General features: G+C 44.0%; 2 protein-coding genes across 31 annotated transcripts in view; one reads left to right on the forward strand and one right to left on the reverse strand.

The window, feature by feature from the left end:
* Positions 1-604: 604 nt before the first annotated feature.
* ANAPC13 (anaphase promoting complex subunit 13) lies at positions 605-9449 on the reverse strand. 3 transcript variants are annotated; one of them, XM_014828704.3, is made up of 3 exons: positions 9311-9449; positions 6199-6324; positions 605-1848 (listed from the first exon to the last, which is right to left on the reverse strand). In XM_014828704.3, exons 2-3 carry the CDS (start codon positions 6295-6297, stop codon positions 1723-1725), a joined length of 225 nt encoding a protein of 74 aa, XP_014684190.1. In that variant the 5' UTR covers positions 6298-6324; positions 9311-9449; the 3' UTR covers positions 605-1722. The 3 variants fall into 3 exon arrangements, with proteins under 3 accessions (XP_014684190.1, XP_014684193.1, XP_014684191.1); XM_014828707.3 differs by lacking the exon at positions 9311-9449 and adding an exon at positions 8636-9090; XM_014828705.3 differs by lacking the exon at positions 9311-9449 and adding an exon at positions 8756-8895.
* The window catches only part of CEP63 (centrosomal protein 63), a 46452-nt gene continuing 37313 nt past the window's right edge, over positions 9098-18236 (forward strand). For 3 of the 28 annotated variants that reach the window (XR_011496580.1, XM_070493324.1, XM_014828694.3), the window contains exons 1-3: positions 9387-9512; positions 12053-12090; positions 17338-17406. Coding sequence is in view for 23 of the 28 variants with exons in the window: in XM_070493324.1 (XP_070349425.1) it covers positions 12062-12090; positions 17338-17406 (98 nt within the window). In the remaining 5 variants the exon portion in view is untranslated. Of the gene's footprint in view, positions 10789-12052; positions 12091-17337; positions 17407-18236 lie in introns of all 28 variants that reach the window. The other 25 variants (XR_011496579.1, XM_070493323.1, XM_014828693.3 and 22 more) reach the window with 18 other exon arrangements.

Genomic DNA, 18236 nt, shown 5'->3' on the forward strand with positions numbered 1-18236 from the left:
TCCTGGGTGTGGGGGCAGTTCTCAGATGAGGGTCATAAGCCAAGCAGATAAACCAACAGCTATTTTACAGGCATCATACTCTGTTGGAATCAAGACAACTTTTATATTTTACTGGTCTACCAATATTCCCAGGGAAGGCCGGGCCCACAAGCAAGGCTGGATTCATGTGAACATCCACTAAGTTCCCAGACATCAAGGTCTTATATATTACATACCATGAATAAAGTTGTTGTAAAACTCTCATTTAACTAGAATGTGAAAGAAACTATGGCATTCTAGGTACCTTAATTTTTTGAAAAGCTTTGTTTTCTTTTGGTATAAACATTGTTTCTAAACATCCTAACTCTCTCTCTTCCTGGGTTGTCTTTCTTTGGTGACTGAGGGACTGGTGCCTTGGGGTCTTTCTTCTGAGTGAACGACTTCCGGGCAGGACAGAGACGCACAGGGGGAGCTCAGCCTGGATGTGTCTGGCTTACAGGAGAGCGACTACAACCATGTCTCTGACTGGAACTCTAAAAGAAACTCATTTGTTTTGTGATGTACTTTTTCCTCCTAAAACCTGGGTAAACAAAAAGACCCCGTAAAGAAAGGATGAGAAGAGAGATTTCCATTATTCAGTGTTTTCCTTTTTCAATGAGGGATACAGATGTATAAGCCAGGGACTCTTCCTAGAGTTTATGATCTGGGTAGAGAACAACAGACACACCACTCAATACCACTTAACAGAGGCAAATAACTCCAGGGGATAAATGTTCATGAATGGGTTCTACAGAATAAAATTTCTTATTCAAATGCATAACTAAATCCTGACTCCACAGTGTTTCAGTTACATCTGAAAGGGCTTTGAGAAAATAAGAAATGCCATTGCTGGATAAAACTAGCAGTCCAGGGGCTGGCCCCACGGCCTAGTGGTCAGGTTTGGCATGTTCTGCTTCGGCAGCTGGGGCTCAGTTCCCAGGCGTGGGCCTACACCACTTGTCAGCAGCCATGCTGTGGTGGTGACCCACATACAAAATAGAGGACGACTGGCACTGATGTTCGCTCAGGGCGAATCTTCCTCAGCAACAAAAACACCAGAATCTAGTGGTCCATCTAGCCAAAGTGGCTAGTGGTCCATTCCCATGGTACCAAAGGAAGTTGTAGGGAGAGCAAAGGTAACTGTTAGATAACCTTTTAATCTGTAAATGTATCCAAAGTTTGAAAATACCATGGGGAATCTTGGGAACCCCTGTAGCCCGTGAATAGGCTGTCTATCTATCCATTGCATCTATAGGCTTCACACACATCACTCAGAATCTTCTCAGAATTAGGCTGTATGAGACAGTAGTAATTCTCATGTCTGGCTTCCTCTTCTTTGCCTCTCCCTCTCATATCTTCAATCACCATGTTACGGGACACAGAAGAGCGGTTGGGATGTGTTAAACTCTGATAGCAAAGCAAAATCAGAGTTAAAGGCACATGTTTAACCAGTCATGTTCAAACACAAGCCAGTGAATGACGAACTTTAGGGTCAAAGGGCCAAATAGTCTGCATTCCTGAGAACTCTCAATCAGTTCCTCGTTCCGGTGAGTATTTCCACACTGCACTCTGCTGCCACAAACTAAGTGGGTGCACATTTTTGAGTGCTGATCTACTACTAAAAGATTTCAATTAGCAGACTGAAAGAAAACATTTTGTATCTACGTATTTTTTAAAAATCCATCCATGAAAAAGGAGCCAGTGTCAGTTTCCTGTGGGGGGAACGTTCTCGTGGAGGTACTGTAAGGCTAAGTCTGTCCACTTCATTTCTTGTTCTTTAACAGATTCTGTGGTGCCGCCGTTGTCCTGTTCAGGTTCAGGAAGCTCATTCTGAAATGGTACAATGGACATTCAGAATGACGGTACACACCACATTAACAAATGCCTTAAAACACAAGAGCACTTAGAAGTAAAACCTGTGGGGCCAGCCTAGTGGCATAGTGGTTAAGTTCGCATACTCCACTTTGGAGCCCTGGGGTTCGCAGCTTCAGGTCCTGGGTGTGGAACTACACACCGCTCATCAAGCCATGCTGTGGCGGCATCCCACAAACAAAATAGAGGAAGAGTGGCACAGATGTCAGCTCAGGGCCAATCTTCCTCACCAAAAAAATAAATAAATAAAATAAAACCTGTGAGTTCCTAGGAATAGGCAACATAATGATAGAAGTGTATTCCACAGAAAAGAGCTAGAATAAATAGATGTGAGGAAATATTAGAAATATCGCTCAAACATAGGCTGGTCTGCCTCCGTAGGGAATGATGGCATTATGACCCTGGCACTTGTGCAGGAGGCAGTGTGGCAGAGGCTAAGGGCACAAGCTACAGAAGCCACTGGGATCCAAACCCGCGACTCCACCATTTGGTGGGCTACTCGGGCAAGGTATTCAAACCCTTGGGGCCTTTGTTTCCTCTTTGGCAATGAGAGAAAAAGGCAGCCATCAGCCCACAGTACTGCTGTGACGACTAAACGAGGTAATCTAGAGCCAGTGCTCAGCACTGCACGGAGCATCCTGTGCTCTAGGAATATGTGCTATTATTATTAGGGCCTAGGAACACTGAGAAGAGCCAATACTAAGTCTCTTTTTAGGAGGCTGCTTTAATAGAATAACACGTTTGCTGACATATTCCTTAAGCACAAGTAATGTATTAAACTATCCTGTACCCAGCATGCCCATTTTATAATGGAGGCAAGTAGGGAGCCCAGAAACTGTAACATAAGGGATACAGGCTCCCCCTAGTGGTGGAGCGGGCAACATAAAACACAGCAAATGAACAATTCACAGCCTACCAGCAATTTTCTTAAAATGGTAAGCCATTCTACATGTAGTGTAGAATCTGGGACAGTTCCCTTATATATTTTTTTCCCAGCTTTATTGCGATATAATTGACACATAACATTGTGTAAGTTTAACGTGCACAACGTGATGATTTGATACACGTATATATTGTGAAATGATTACCACATTAAGGTTAATCATCTCCATCATCTCATAGTTACCATTTTTTTGTATGTGGTGAGAACCTTTAAGATAGTTTCCTTGTACTTTTCCATTTAAATTTATTACTACCAGAACTCTGTTTTGTACCAGAGTTCACTGATATCAATATTTCTTTTCAATTATCTGAATTTATACTTTTTTAAGAGTTAGCCAACTGTTAATATCCAGACTTATGATTTCCCACTAGATTCCAATTTGCAGGACACAAATATTATAATGTTTTTCTCCTTTAAAATTATGTTCAATATATAAAAACTGTTTTACTTACAATATGTACAAGTATATTTGAATAATACACATCTTACTCTACAAATGTAAGACAGAGTCAAACATGCTTGTACAAATTGAAAAAAATTATTTACTGTAAAGCAGTAATGCCCTCAAAGCAAAAGTTTGGTTCTAATAATTACCTATAGCTGACAAAGCACAAACAAGTCCTTGGCTAATAAATTATTTAATTCAGAGACAGGCAACTTTGCTTAATTTCATCCCATCTGTGGTACGCATTCTAAAATAATGTGTCTTGCATTTCACCGCTATTGTCTCCTGCAATGAATGGCAACATACAAAACTGCATATGTGTCTGGAAAACAAACACGAAGTATCATAAACACAACCACCTTCATGGTATACTGCAAAAATGGTCACGATTCTCTGCAGCTGCTGCTCTAAAAGGCTGAGTCTATTGCTCCAGTCTTGACCTGGACCGGCCATGTGATTTGCTTTGCCCCACAGCACGCAGCTGCAGTGCCAGTGTGCCAGTTCTTGGCCTAAGCTCCAGGAAGCTTTACAGTTTCCTCTCATGCTGCTCTTGGAACCCTGAGAGGCCATGTGAAGAGGTCTGGGCTACTCTGCTGGATGAGAGACTGTGTCCTCGTTACCTCATGATCCCAGCTGATGGCCTACTAACAGCCAGGACATGTGAAAGTGTCCTGAATTACCCAGCCATCAGCTAGCTGCTGGCTGACTGCAGAACACGGGCAAGGCCAGCAGGGAGCAGCCAAGCTGGTGAAGACCAGAAGACCCTCTCAGCTGAGCTACAAAGTCATGAGACAAACAGCTGTTGTTTCACACATGGACAAAGAAAACAGTCCAGTGGTTACAGGGGAAGGGGAGGGGGAGGTGGGCAGAGGAGCTGAAGGGGAGCGCTTACGCGGTGAGAAGAGATAACGTACAACTGAAATCTCACATTGATGTAAACTATTATGAACGCAATAAAAACAAAAAACAGCTGTTGTTTGAAGCCACTATGTTTTGGGGTGATTTGTTATGCAGCAAAAGCTAACTGATAGCTTTCCCATGATAGCAGACATGGGAAAAGAGGGATTAGCAACAGGCTAGGTTACAACCTGGGAGTCGGCATGGAAACTTCCCTCTCCCTCATCCCCTAGCACACAGATGGTCCCGAAATCCTGCCATAAGCATGTCTGGATTCAGAAATTCCCCTCCACTTTCGTACCTTTGTTCAGGCCCTCCTCCCTTGCCTAGACCACTGCAACAACTTCCTAATTGGTCTCTCTGCCTTGTCACTTGCCCCATTCTCCATGGCACACATTCTCTAACAATGCTGATTGTTTAACTGATTTTCCAAAACCCAAACCTGAGCGTGGCAGACTTCTATTCTGAAGACCACTCATTCCTGGACATCCCTAGGATGAGGTCTATGCGTGGCATCAAACACTCTTCTCAAATCTGCTCCGAGCCCAGCTTTCCTGCTGACTTATGTGACGAATGTATTCACCATCCACACTGAGCGCTTCAGCATCTCCCAAAGTCTTTACAAACCCTGAGCCTTCGTACCTCTGCCCCTCTGCTGAGTGCCCGTGTCCACCCCACTAAACTTCTGGTCCTCCCTTCTGACCAGCTTAAACATGACATTTTCTCTGAAGCCTTTCCTGACACCCAACAGGCAACCGAACACTTCCTATACTACACAGCTGATCACGACCCCCAGTTAGAACACTATTTATCACTATGCATTTCTGTGTTACTTCACTAGACCTCCAGTGACAGAATCAATGTCTTATGTTCACTTAGTCTTATGGTACACAGTGGGCTTCAAAAAATGCTTGTGGAATGAGAATGAACAAAAGTTTACAGGATCTGGAGCCTCAGAGACCTAGGTGTGAAGTCCAACCCAGACTTCGGCAAGTTCCCCTCTCTGATCCTATTTCCCTCCTGTACAATGGGGACAACACCATCACCCCCACAAGGTTGCTTTAAGGATTAGAGATAATGTACATCAAATTTCAACCTCAGTCCATGGCATAAAACTGATATTCAGTAAGTGGCAACTTTAATTCTCATTATGCTCTCTCTTTTGACTATTTTTCTAAATTCAAACTAAGCTGTGACTTATCATCTGGTGTGTCTTATTCATTGAACATATTATTATCTCTTATTCTTAAATGAAAATGTGGGTGAGCTGAACTTTACTTCTCTGTAAATAGCAGCAGCAGACCGTCTACCTGTAAGCTCTATTTTACTAATGACGCCTCTCAGGGCAGATGGCATGCTCTAAAGAAAAACAGTCCCTAAGTCCTGATCTCCTTGTTCTTTGTTAGGCCTCTATGACATAAATAGGATTTTTTAATAGGCATTTATAAAAGCAAAACTTTTAGATCACTTATTACATGAAGTTTAGCAAACTCCTTGCAGGTGAGTTTTCCAGAGATCAGGGAAGAAGAGTATTCTAGGAGCCTGTTGGTATACATGCAAAAGAAGAAAAGCCAGGTGTCTTCAGAATATTTTCCAGGGAACCTGGGATAGGCATGTGTTCCAAGAATGCGAGTTTCTAAAAATGTCAACTGAGAAACCACAGGTAGAAAGGTGAAGAAATGTAGTGTATATGCCACTGCTTCCTGTTCCTCTCCACCTTATACATTAAACTCTCATTATCTGCTTTACTAGTTTTGGTGTGGTGGACAGAACATGGCTCAGAAGACCTGTGTTCCAGGCCTGGGAGGACCCCTAGCTGAGCCGGTCATATCAGCTCTCTGAACCACATTTCTCTTCAAATAAAAGTCAAGCTAAATGCTGTCCAGAGGCTTCCAGAGATAGAGGACTCCACAGCTTTGACTTCTCCACCCTGCTAGTTTATTTGTCCACTGATTCCTACCTCTACTAGGACCCACCAGAGCACACCTTTCCCCCATCATCCTCAGCACAAACTAGAGCCTACCAGTGGTATTGCAACATCCTCATAAGGCAGCTTGTCTTCTCGCCAAGCATCGTCAATCAAATCCAAGATTCTTCCATCTCTCTGTACCTCACTGTCCATTCTTCTGCAGCTTTGATGTTGTCAGATCTGTAAGCCAAAGAAGTTATTTCTTAAACATGAAGACTGAGATGATGTAGTCCCACCCTAGGAGTCCCCCGGCTTTTTAGCCTGGATGTGTCTTTTGAGATATCATCACCCTGGGAAAGACTCATCTTCCCATCTGGGTCAGGTGACAACTTATTTTATAAAATAAGATCACAGTCCCTTTCTCCCTCTACCCCAGCTGATGGAGGCTTTATAGTGTACGGCAGAGAGACAACAGACACAGCCCAAGTGACACACCAGTGTCTTGTGTGACAGGAGGCCAACATATTTGAGGGCCTCCTTTATGAGGCCACAGCACATCTTGAACGTAGCTTTTCTCTCCTAACTTGCACATTCACCTTTCCCTGTGTGAGACGCCTTTGATGAGCCCTTGATTCACGACCAAGTCTCCCCTCCGGCCCCTCTAGCCTTTCCTGCACCATTTTTACAAAAGTCTCCACTCACCTTGGCTCTAATCTTAGGCATTCTTAGGCACAGGAGCTAAATGAACATACTGAGATAATGCTGAACAGGGTTACCCAAAGCGAGCAACTACAGAGCTGACAGAAATCCTCAGCTGAGCTTGCAAAGGAAGGTGCTTCCTTTCTTAAGATAGCGCCCAGCCTGAGCTCTGAAAGGAGCACCTCCAGGTGAACAACAGTGGCAGGACCCCATGCTGCTTGTTTCCGCTTCCTTTTGGGGTCCCTTCCTCCGATTCTTTTTTTTTTTTTTTTTAAAGATTTTATTTTTTCCTTTTTCTCCCCAAAGCCCCCAGTACATAGTTGTATATTCTTCGTTGTGGATTCTTCCAGTTGCGGCATGTGGGATGCCGCCTCAGCGTGGCTTGATGAGCAGTGCCATGTCCGCGCCCAGGATTCGAACCAACGAAACACTGGGCCGCCTGCAGCAGAGCGCGCGAACTTAACCACTCGGCCACGGGGCCAGCCCCTCTTCCTCCGATTCTTAACGCTATACCCCCTTCAACGCCTGGCCCAAGTGGTCAGGATGTTCACTTAGCTCCTTGACCACAGCTGATTCCCCATTTTTCTCCTAAACAGCTGCAGCCAGCTTGGAGGGTACCTCTGGATCTCATTCCCAAGTTTGGGCTCTTGCTTCTTCATCACAGGCACCACCCTACTGTGCTACCTGCTACAAAGCAGCCATCCTGACAGCCTGGAAGCCAATGACATCAAATGACATCTCAGTCACTCCCAGTTTGAGAATACGAAGATTCATAAAAGAAACAATCTTTAGGGGTGGAATCCAACTCCTTCATATAGGCCTGTGCTTCTCCCCAATAGTAGGATTGCAAGGTAGCCCTAACACCTGGGTAATAATTGTACAGGTTGGAGAGGGGAAGGGTTTTTACCCCCATGATGAGGATCCAGGCAAAACTGAAGCCAAAGGTGCCCAACTACTCCTGCCACCAGTGAACCTGATGAGGTCTTACTGGTTCACTCAGCAATTAATCCAGTATTGCCCAGTGGATAACTCAAATGGAAGGATTCTATCTTTAGGAAACTGACACACAAGGGGTTCCTGCCCTCAGTTCCAGCCGTACCTCTGGAGCCCTGGTCCTACAAGAGCCATCCCTTTTCCTGCTGCTACTCCTTTGTTCTTGCTGCTCTGTCCCCTGGGATACCCTTCTCACTTTTCTATGGTGACCAAAATCAGCCGACTTCCCCAGACACAGATTCCACCTTCTCTAAGGTTTTCTAAAATCACTGCAGCTTTAGCAGGCACTCTGCCCTGAACGCTTCCTTCTTCTTCTTATGATCCACCAAACAAGCCAGGTCGCCTCTAGGACCGATTGCTCAGGTGTAATTGTCTCCAACTGTTACACATAAATTTTGTTTCAATGCCTCAGCACATCTTTCTCCAATTTGGTCTCAATCTTTGATCTTTTTTCATCTGTTCCTCTTCTAAACACCTCTAACCCTGTCATACTTTCCAGCCTCTGCACTTAAAAGCCTCTTTTCCCCCTCACTAACACTAACGTTTCCTTCCAAACTCAAGGTGGGCATCAATTGTTCCGGATCAACGTCCCACTACCACACTTAGGTGCTAAAGTGTCTTGACTCTTTTTTTAAAAGACCTTTTTAATTTATTATTTTTTTTTAGGAAGACTGGCCCTCAGCTAACACCTGTGCCCATCTTCCTCTACTTTATATGTGGGACGCCTGCTACCGCATGGCTTGACAAGTAGTGCGTAGGTCCGCACCCAGGATCCAAACCCGCGAACCCCAGGCCGCCGAAGGGGAGCGCGAGAACTTAACCACTGCGCCACCGGGCGACCCTATGCCTTGACTCTTACGGGGCTGGAAGAGTGGAAAGCATCAAGACAGGCGATGTCCAGGGCACGGCCACTGTCTCGAGCACTCGCCACACTCGACAGAATGAACCACTCCCAGTTTCCTGAACAAACTCTTCTTACGCATGTGACAGTCGCACCGCCTGGAATGCTCTCTCCTCTTCCTTTCTTCCCAGCTAACCGCCAGTCTACAAACTCCCAGGTCGCTTCCCGTAGGAGGCCTTCTCCCAGACCCAAGGATGCGTGATGCCCGCCCCTGTGAGGGTCCCACAGCTCCCCTGGGGCACGAAAGGTCCCGATGGGAGCTTGTCACAACGCCCGTGACACGGTCCTTCCTCTGCGCTCTAGAGCTCTGTAAACGCGCAACTACAACTCCAAAGCAGGAGCGCCTTTCCCCTGCCTAGAAATGACCTTCGCAGGCCACCACCGTCGGCACAGGTGTGGCAGCCCCGGGCCGCAGCTTCCGGCCCGGGGCTGGATGTACCAAACGTGGAGCGGGGACGGGGGGGACGGGCCCTCCACGCAAGTCCTCTCCGCCCGAGCCAGCGCGTGGCAAGGGGACGAGCATGAAGAAGAAGTGAAGGCCTCGGCCGACGGGAGCGGGAAAAGGGCGTGGCTGAGGAACCAACGTGTTCCTGCCCCGCTGAAACCTAGGCCAGGGCCGCGGGGAACCCTTACCGGCGCCCGACCCACGCTGCACCCGCTTCCTCCGGACCCCGCCCTCTGCGTCACGTGACCCGCACGCCCTTCTCTACGATGGCCGGATGTGGGTGAGCCCATTCGCTGGCGCAGAGGGGAGGTCAGGGAGGACGTAGCTTCAATTCCAAGTGAGGGCGCAGTGGGCGGGACTAGCGAGCCGGCGACGGAGCCTGGACGTCAGGTTGGTGGTGACGCGCGTGCGCGTCCCCGGCCGGAGGTAACGGCGGGAAGGCTCGGGGGCGCGCTGCGGCAGCCCGTAACCGCCTGTGCGCACGTAGGGCTGGCGAGGGCCCGGCGGGTTCTGGTCCGGAGGCCGCCCTGGCTGCGGTGGGGCCGCCGGAGCCCCGGTGGCACGGCCCGGAGCTGGCTTCCCCAGCGGCCCGCCTGCGGCCAGGCCCGCCTCCGCCGCCCGCGCCGCCCCGGGTCCGCCCCGGCGCCCCGCCCCTCGGCCTCGCTGCGCACGCCCTGCGGGCCCGCGAAGGCGGCCATGGCCGTGCGGGGCGCGCTGTCCGCGCCAGCCAGGTGGTCAGCCCCTCCCCGGAGGCCGGGCGGCGGGAGGGCGGGGCGAGCTGCTCCCGGGCCCTCACCTTCCCCGGCAGAGCCAGGCTTCCTCCCCGGGGAAGGGCACTCGGCGCAGCCCTCCGCCCGGGCTCGTTGTCCGGTTAGCTGTCTAGCGCAGTTGTGACTTAGGTCGTTGACGGCAGGTGATACCGGTTCGTGTATGGTGGGAAGGTTAGCAAATTTTAGCAAGAGAGTTGTTTTCAAAAGGCTAATGTTAGTACAGGAGATACGGAACTGTGGCAGAAATCGTGAAGGGCTGAAGTTGGGGAACCCTGAACTTATGGATTGTTCCACGCAGATCACGGCTGGGAAATAAATGATAGAGTGAGGGTTTAAAAGGGACGGTTCTTTAGGAACACTTGAATCCTCAAGATGCTTGAAGATAGTAAATCTAGGCTCATAGTGTGGTTTTTCTTATGTCCCTTAAAACATAGGAGAGTCTGCTGTCTGTGACTGGTCTCCATTTACAGTGCACTTATTTGCACGAAGTAGTTTTCGTTTTGAGCCTTATGTCCGATTCCTTAAACCAGTCTTTAAAAAAGTTATTTTGTTCCTTTAATAAAGCAGTATTGTAGGGTAGGTACCCTGTAGTTACACAGTTCCCCACATGCTTGCATTTAGTTTTATTTTATAGGTATGAAGAGGAAATCGTAATAAGGATCATCAACTACATGTTAACTTCAAATATATTTACATTTATCCTTATTGTAGCTGTGGCTTAACGATAAGCTGTATGTATTTTCTTATTCAGGATGCAGTAGCATCTTCACATTGATTTTTATTCTGAGCGTTTTGCCCTTTGTGTCATTATCAGTGATCAGGATAGTAAAAAAGACTGAAATTAAAATGGGTTAGAGATTTATAAACATTCAGACAGTCACACTGCCCTTTAAAAGGTACATAGATTCAAGTTTTAAAAATTATTTGTAACAATTGTGTATGTTAATTGTACTGATGCCATTTTCCTTCCATTGAAAGGTGATGGAAGACTTTGCTTGGTCCTTCCTGTTCTCAATTATGTAGTAGTGCTAGCCGGTGGTGACAGCATCAGTGGTCTACTCTATCAGAGCTTCTTTAAAAGTCAACTTGATTTGAAGTTCAGCTGAAGCCAACATTAACATAAGTTTCAGGAACTGAATTTTTGTTTTTTTATGTTGCATTATGTTTTTTTTCCTCCCAGAACTAAGTTTGTTTTTTCAGTTTTACAAAACCACAGTATTGTCATTACACCTACGAAAATTTTACAAATTCCGTAATGTCAATATTCTTTTTGGGTTCACGTTTCCCCAGCTGTTCCTTAAATGTCTTTTTACGATTAGCTTGTTTGGCTCAAAATCCCATAGAGAGCCACATGTTGTATGTGGTTGATACATCTTTTAAATCTTTTAGCATAGTAGTCCGTTGCTTGTCTTTTTTCCCTGAACATTCTAGGTTTAGCTGATTGCATCCACATGGTGTCCTTTAACATGTACATCTATTCCCTTTATTTCCTTTAAACCACTAGTTAGATCTAGAATTGCTCTGTCCACTATAATAGCCGCCAGCCAGCTGTGGCTATTTGAATGAATTAAAATGAAATAAAACTGAAAATTAGTTCCCTAGTGGCATTAGCCACGTTTCAAGTGCGCAATAGTCGCAGGTGCCTAGTGACTACCTCTTGAATGGTGTAGATATAAAATATTTCCATAATTGCAGAAAGTTCTTTTGAACAGCGCTGATCTAGGAGCTTGATCAGATTCACCCTTGGTTTTTTTTGGTGGCGGGGCAAGATTTCCTAGATGGTGCAGTACACGTTCTGTTGCATTAATTATCAGAGAGGCACTGACGGCCTCAGATGTCACTCTTTTTGTGACAGTAAGATCGAGCAGTGTAGTGGGTTCAGGTGTTGTTAGCCCAATCCAGCCATCATGAAATTCCCGTGCGCCTTTCACTCCCTGATGGATTCTTTCTGTGGGTTTAGGTTGCCTATAACCATTATTGCATTAGGGGTTGCAAAATGGTGATTTTCTAATTCTGTCATTCCTTCAGTATTTATTAGTTGAAAGTCTTTTATGAAGATGAACTTGCCCCCACCAGCTATTTGAGTACCATCAGGTGTTTGAAATACAGTTTGGGCAGGAAAGGCAAAGAAAATACTTAATTCTTTCCCTCTATTTTCAGACTACAGTAATGAGCTGGTGGCCTAGCAACCTCGAAAGGTAACCATGAGGCTTTTGCCTTTTTAATTTTCATCATCATGAACTTACAGACTTGAATATGTTTAAACTGTTCCAACCTATTGTAGTCTTTTTTATTTTGTTTTTTTGGTTTTTTTTGATACTCAATTTGTCCTGTCTTTGGCCAGTGGCAGCCCATTTAAGTTGGCTCCTGTCCACTTTGAGATGACCGGTAATCTTTGATAATTTCCTTGTTTTCTGGTAACACCTGTTCCTGGCTCATTTGTCCGTTTCTGGCCACCAAGAAGCTCTTGTTCCTTTGAGTGGGAAATGATGTGTAGCGACTGCAGTCTGGGTGCTGCATGTGCTCTTGCTCCTTGGCCGGTCATCGGTTCTAGATAGTTTAAAAGAGAAATATGCAGACTTCATACTGCTGTTTCTGGTTTACGTTTAGTTTTATAGTTTTTTTCTTTGCATATTTGATTTTATATTTGTATCTTTTTCTCTTTTGCTGAAAATCTTAGTATCTCATGTCATTAACGTAATTAGTTTTTTCTTATCCTATATTATATTTAACAGTTTCAAACTAATAATAATAGTTTTATTGTTAATGATATGATTCCTGAATAGTGTTTAGGATTTCTTTGTAGTTCTTTTTTATCCTTTTATAACCTACTTGGGATATGTACGGTAAAATCATTGCATGTTAAAGACATATGAAACAATTTGTTTTATGGTTAGGCTGCCAACTTGATATCTAGTTGATTTATTTCATTTTGTTTCCAATTTTTCAATACTGCTTTTTTTTCCATTTGGATTTGTTTTATTATATGTAAAACATTAGCATAGTTCCTGTAAAACAAGTACCTGTCAAAGCTACATCCAGACAAGTTTAGCTTTCATCCCTGTTTTCTCCACCCTATTTCCCTTTCTTATAGGTGTCATATTTACTAGTTTTGGGTTTATCCTTCCATAAAAACAAAGGCACCATATATATCTATCTATATTTTTTTTCTCCTTTCTTAGATAAAAGGTAGTGTTTGCATACACTGTTTTGTATCTTGCTTTTTTTAACCTAATAATATATGAGCTGTAGATCCCTCCACAGAAGTATGTAGAGATGGTTGTCCCTTTTCACGGCTTCGTAGTGTTCCATTGGTGGATGAACACTCTACCAGTCCCCGGTTGATGGGCATTGGTGTTGTTTCCTACTATTGCAAATAGTGCTGCAGTGTATGTCCTGTGCATATGTGATTTTGTATTTTTACCAGTGTATCTTTGGGATAGTTTCCTGGAAGTGGCATCGTTGGATCAAAGGGTAAATGCATACGTATGTGTCAGTTGCTAGGTATTGCCAAAATCTCCTCTCGGGTAGTTGTGCCATTTTGCATTCATACCTACCGTGTATGTGAGTGCCTGTTTTCCCAAAGCCTTGTCATCAGAGTATGCTGTCAAACTTTTAACTTTTGGTTAATCTAATACAGAAGAAAGGGTAACTCCGTGTAATTTGTATTTCTCTTATTGTGAGCAAGGTTGAGCATCTTTTCATATGTTTAAGGTCGTTTGCATTTCTTTTTCTGTGAACTACTTGTTTGTATTTTCTGCCCATTTTTCTACAGATTTCTTTTTTCCCCTCAATTTTTAGAATATCTTTATGTATTTGGATAATTAACCTTTTGTAATAAAACTTTCAAATACTGTTGTCGTTTGTCTTTGAACTTTGCTTATGGCATTTTTCCCAAGTAAAAGTGTGTTTTTATCAACTCAGATTTCTCAGTCTTTCCCCTTATTATTTCTGGATTTTTGAGTCATAGTTTGGACAATGTTTTTAAACTTCATTTTTCTTTTGGAAAATTTCTTTGATTCTTTATCTGCTGATTTGTTTTCCTTTTAGTTTAAGTAGGAACCTTTCTGGGCAATGGTAAATTACATTGACTGTTTGTTGGAGCAGCCACAGTTTATCAGCCGTAGTGTAGCTGACACAGCCATGGGTCTCTGTAGTCACAGCAGCACCATGGCAGGTGGGGCAGAGCGCTCTTATCCTCCTTTACGTGAGACGTGATGGGTAGGCGTAGCCCTTCCATTAGTACACACAGATTCATAATTCTGTGTGGAGTTGTTTTTTTCCTGTGTCCCATTTGTGAGTAATTTGATCATGGGCTTATACTCTGGATGTTTTTCCTGATCTATAAAATGAAGAGGTTAAATTGGAGGTTTTCAGGTCTTTTCTAGCTGTTAAATTCCAGTATGTTAATGAATTTAAAAGATTTGCCCATTATCAGATATCCTATTTGGGTTTGTTTTTCCCTAAGATTTAAAGTGTGTTTTCCCTGCTTCCCAGACTTGGTGAGGAAGCCTGTGTTTCCTTTAACCATCCTCTTCCAGATTTCACTGATGTAAAATAGCCTTCATTCCAAAGGAGAGTTAAAATTAATAACTTCCGTTTGTTGATGTCTTGGTCCAGCTACAGAAGTGACGAAGATGGTTCTTTAACAACTGTAGGGCGGCATAGTTTCCATTTAACTGTACTAGCATTGTATGTTAGTGGCAAGGAGTAGCAGATCATCAAACAGTAATTACTTAAATTTGTATTTAGTATTGTGAACAAATATCTAACTTTATATAATTTTCACATGGCACAGGCAAAGAAGAAACCAAAGGGATATAGTGCATAACGCTGAGTGAGGATCAGGTTGGTTAGGAAAGGGATCAGTGATGTAGCTGTGAGGAGAGAAATCCACGGCAAATCCAAGTCCTTGCTTACCTGGTCCCAAAGAAGGAGAACTGATGGTGTCAGGCAGCTGCTCCAGCAGATGGTGAAAGTATTATTAAAGAAACACAGTACACATTAGGAAGATTATTTTCCATGGAGAATGTTGCTGGCCCCCCCCCCCCCCCCCCCCCCGCTTAAAACAGAGATCTCTTTGTCTTAGATCATTATTTTGGTTTCTGAAATGGCATTTTTCCCCTATGTGGACTATTTTCATTATTGTGCTCCTGCCACCTGGTGGCCATGGAGGTGATGTCATACGTTAGTTTGTGTTTTTTTCCTGTATCCAGACTTTGGTTTGGTTTGATTTTGTTTATTGCCAAGAAGACACTATTAAACTGAAAGAAGATATGAAGGTATTTTAAGATCTGGAATACTGTAAAATATATAAAGATTGAACACTGGCTGTCACACTGCCTAGGTTTGAATCCTAGGACTATAATTTGTAGTTTACTAGTCAGGTTATTGAACTGTCCAAGCCTCAGTTTCCTCAAAGTAATAGTATCTAAGTATTGTGAGGAATGAATTATACAGTATATACAAGGCAGAACAGTTGAGCATTCAACGATTTCTAGCTTCTATTATAAGTATTGCTAATCATTAAATCATGTCATCCAGAAAATATATTAATGTATTATATATTACTAAATATATTAATGTTTAAGAATAATATGACCTAAAGAAGTATAATTGTCTTAATGGTAATTTTGAGTAACTGTATCAGCACTGTCCTTAGGAATAGCACTTTCCTACATATTTAATAAATATCCATATGTAGTTGTCAGGAACATGGACATTTAATTGACTATTAGAATCCTATGAAAAAGCTGGAAGAAACCTTGGTGATTATAGTTCATACCACTCATTTTACAGATGCCAAAACTGAAGGCCAAGGGCACAAAGCTCGTTGGCTGCAGAGCAGGACTATATCCTGGGTCCCCATCTACATAGTACCCTGTGAACTAAGGACTGCCTTTCATTTCCCTAGAGCGGACCAAACGCGGGATCTGGGTTGCCTTGTGACTGACTGTGTTGTGATTTGAAAGAAAGTAGAGTAGAACATGAAAACTGTTTTCTTAAGGTTTTTATTTTTCTAATGTTGGTATAATGTGAAGGATAAATGAACTAGAAGAAAAACCTCTCTGCCATTCTTGTGCGTGAATCGTTAGTTTACTCCTCCTGTTAGTAACTGTAGAAGTCGATGTGGATAACGTGTAGTGGTTGTTTTTTCCAGGCTTTTCATCCTCCTCTGTGCCTTCAGGACACCCTGTGCATGTCTCTGACACTGTATTTATTACATTGGGGGAACCTTTTTGGTTAATTTTTTCTTTCCCTATTAATTCCTTGAAAAGAGCCATATCTTTTATCACTGTATGTCTCGTGGTTAGTACAACACTGAAATCTTTGTTGAACAAAGGAATCCCCTTCTCAGAGCAATATAATTTTTAGATGAGGCTTTAGGACGAAAGAGCAGAACCTTCACACTGGTCTTTGGGAACTACCTAAAGACTGGGTCAGGGTTGAGCCTTTGAAGGATTAAGGAAGTGAGAAGTGGTTTGACATTGATTAGTTGATTAACACGTTGAAGATTTGTGGTAAGAGGTGAGAAACCTACGGCAGGCACACTTACTGGTACTTCCAGATTTGGAGGTGATCTTTCCTCTCTGCCTCTCACCTTCGTTTCTTTGTGGTGGTCTTTCCTGTTCTCCGGCAAACTGTTCTGTCTCCCTTTCCTTCTTTCTCTTGCTAGACTCTTCTCTGTATTTCTCCGTCTATGTCCAGTTTGCACAGGAGGATAGGTCAAAGGGAGGGGAATTGGGATAAGTTCAGCCAAAAGCATCCAGCACCTGCCATGTTGAAATGCTGCACTGAGCTCTGGAGCTGCGGGCATGAATGACATTGGTTTTCTGCCCTTGAGGGATGAATAGTAAGGGGAAAAGGTGTGCAAAAAACTCATTTCCAGTGTGGTATAACTCCTGTGAAAGAAGCTGGTAAGGACCAGGAGTGATGAAGTGCTGAGGAGGGAGGGCCCACATAGCTGCCTTCCAAGGCCTGGAGGGTGCTCTGGGGCAGAGAGGGTGCTCCAGTGTGGGGGGTGGTGCTCCAGGAAGCTTCACGTGCCAGTCATCTCCAGAGTGAGTAGGATCTCCAGTCATGGACCAAGGAGTTCAAGGGGGTTTGTGTCAGTGTCCCTCAGCTTCTAGCGCCCCACCTCCGGCCCGGCCCCCCTTACATTAGGAAGTAGGAATACAACAATGAGGTGTGTGATATCAGTTATTTGGGGAGAGTGTCAACAGCCATTCAGATCCTTCTGAGTGATTTTCTTGCAGTCTGACATGTATTTGGTTGTAATACTTCTTGAAGTGATAGTCCTTTCCTGCTCCTACAGTCATCCTAAGAAGTGCCGCGCTTTCTCAGTGTCATCTGTGTGCTTCTCATTCACATTCTTAGATTTGTAAGTTGGAATATTAGAACTTAAAAAATGCTTTTCCTCCTGACTGATTTTTTTGCTTTCCCAGTTGCCGAAACCAAGGAGATTTGGCGATGGAGGCTTTGTTGGAAGGAATACAGAATCGGGGACGTGATGGGTAAGTTTGCTTGTGACCTTAAGCTTCTCACTGAGTTTTCAAAAGCATATCTGAGTTATGCCTCTGACCATTTTGTGCTTTGGGTACAGAAGAAAAAGTTGAGCAAAGCTAGGCTGATCCATGTCATGTTTGTGGACAGCACCTCTCTTGGGGGTATTTGCCTCATCTGAGCAGTGTGAGCACTGGCCTTCATCCCACTTTAAATTGTCTACTCTTAAAAAGCAAAGGTAGAAGTGCAGAGGCTTTGTGACATGAAGAACAAGTGCTTTTTTGAGAAAGGCTTTAAGCCTTAGTAGTTATAGCTCTCTGTGCCCGTTCCTGGACACCTCTTTGAATCCAGTACGTCTCTGTCCACTTCTCTTTCCGCCTCTGCAATACCTGGCATCTTCTGAAACTTGGAAGGACATCAGTAAGTTTATATAATAAGGTTGGTGCAGTAAGTGTCTCATAAGAAGGTGGGAAGCAATAGTTGAAATAAATCTAGCTCAAGGATGAATTTCTTGTAACAGCTCTTAAAATTGTATCATTTTCCTGATAGCCTACTTGCTTCCAAGGCTTTTTTCTGTGGCTAGCTGAGAAGTGACTTAGCCTGCCTGGGTTCTTCCTGAAAGCTTCCGTGGAATATTACAGAAGAGCTGGGTGTCAGTTGTGGACGTGTCACTCACAAGCCAGGCTTACAACATCAGCCTTGTGTTTGACCAAATGACTTAAGCTTGAGGTTGGTTATTAGGGGAAGACAAAATGTTCTGTGGAATAAGTAATCATCTTAGTAGGAACCTTAATGGGAAAAGCTGAGAAATCCTGTTCTTTGCTTCTGGTAATTTGTTTAT

This window comes from Equus asinus, chromosome 21 (genome assembly GCF_041296235.1).
Source record: "Equus asinus isolate D_3611 breed Donkey chromosome 21, EquAss-T2T_v2, whole genome shotgun sequence".
NCBI classification, from domain to species: Eukaryota; Metazoa; Chordata; class Mammalia; order Perissodactyla; family Equidae; genus Equus; species Equus asinus.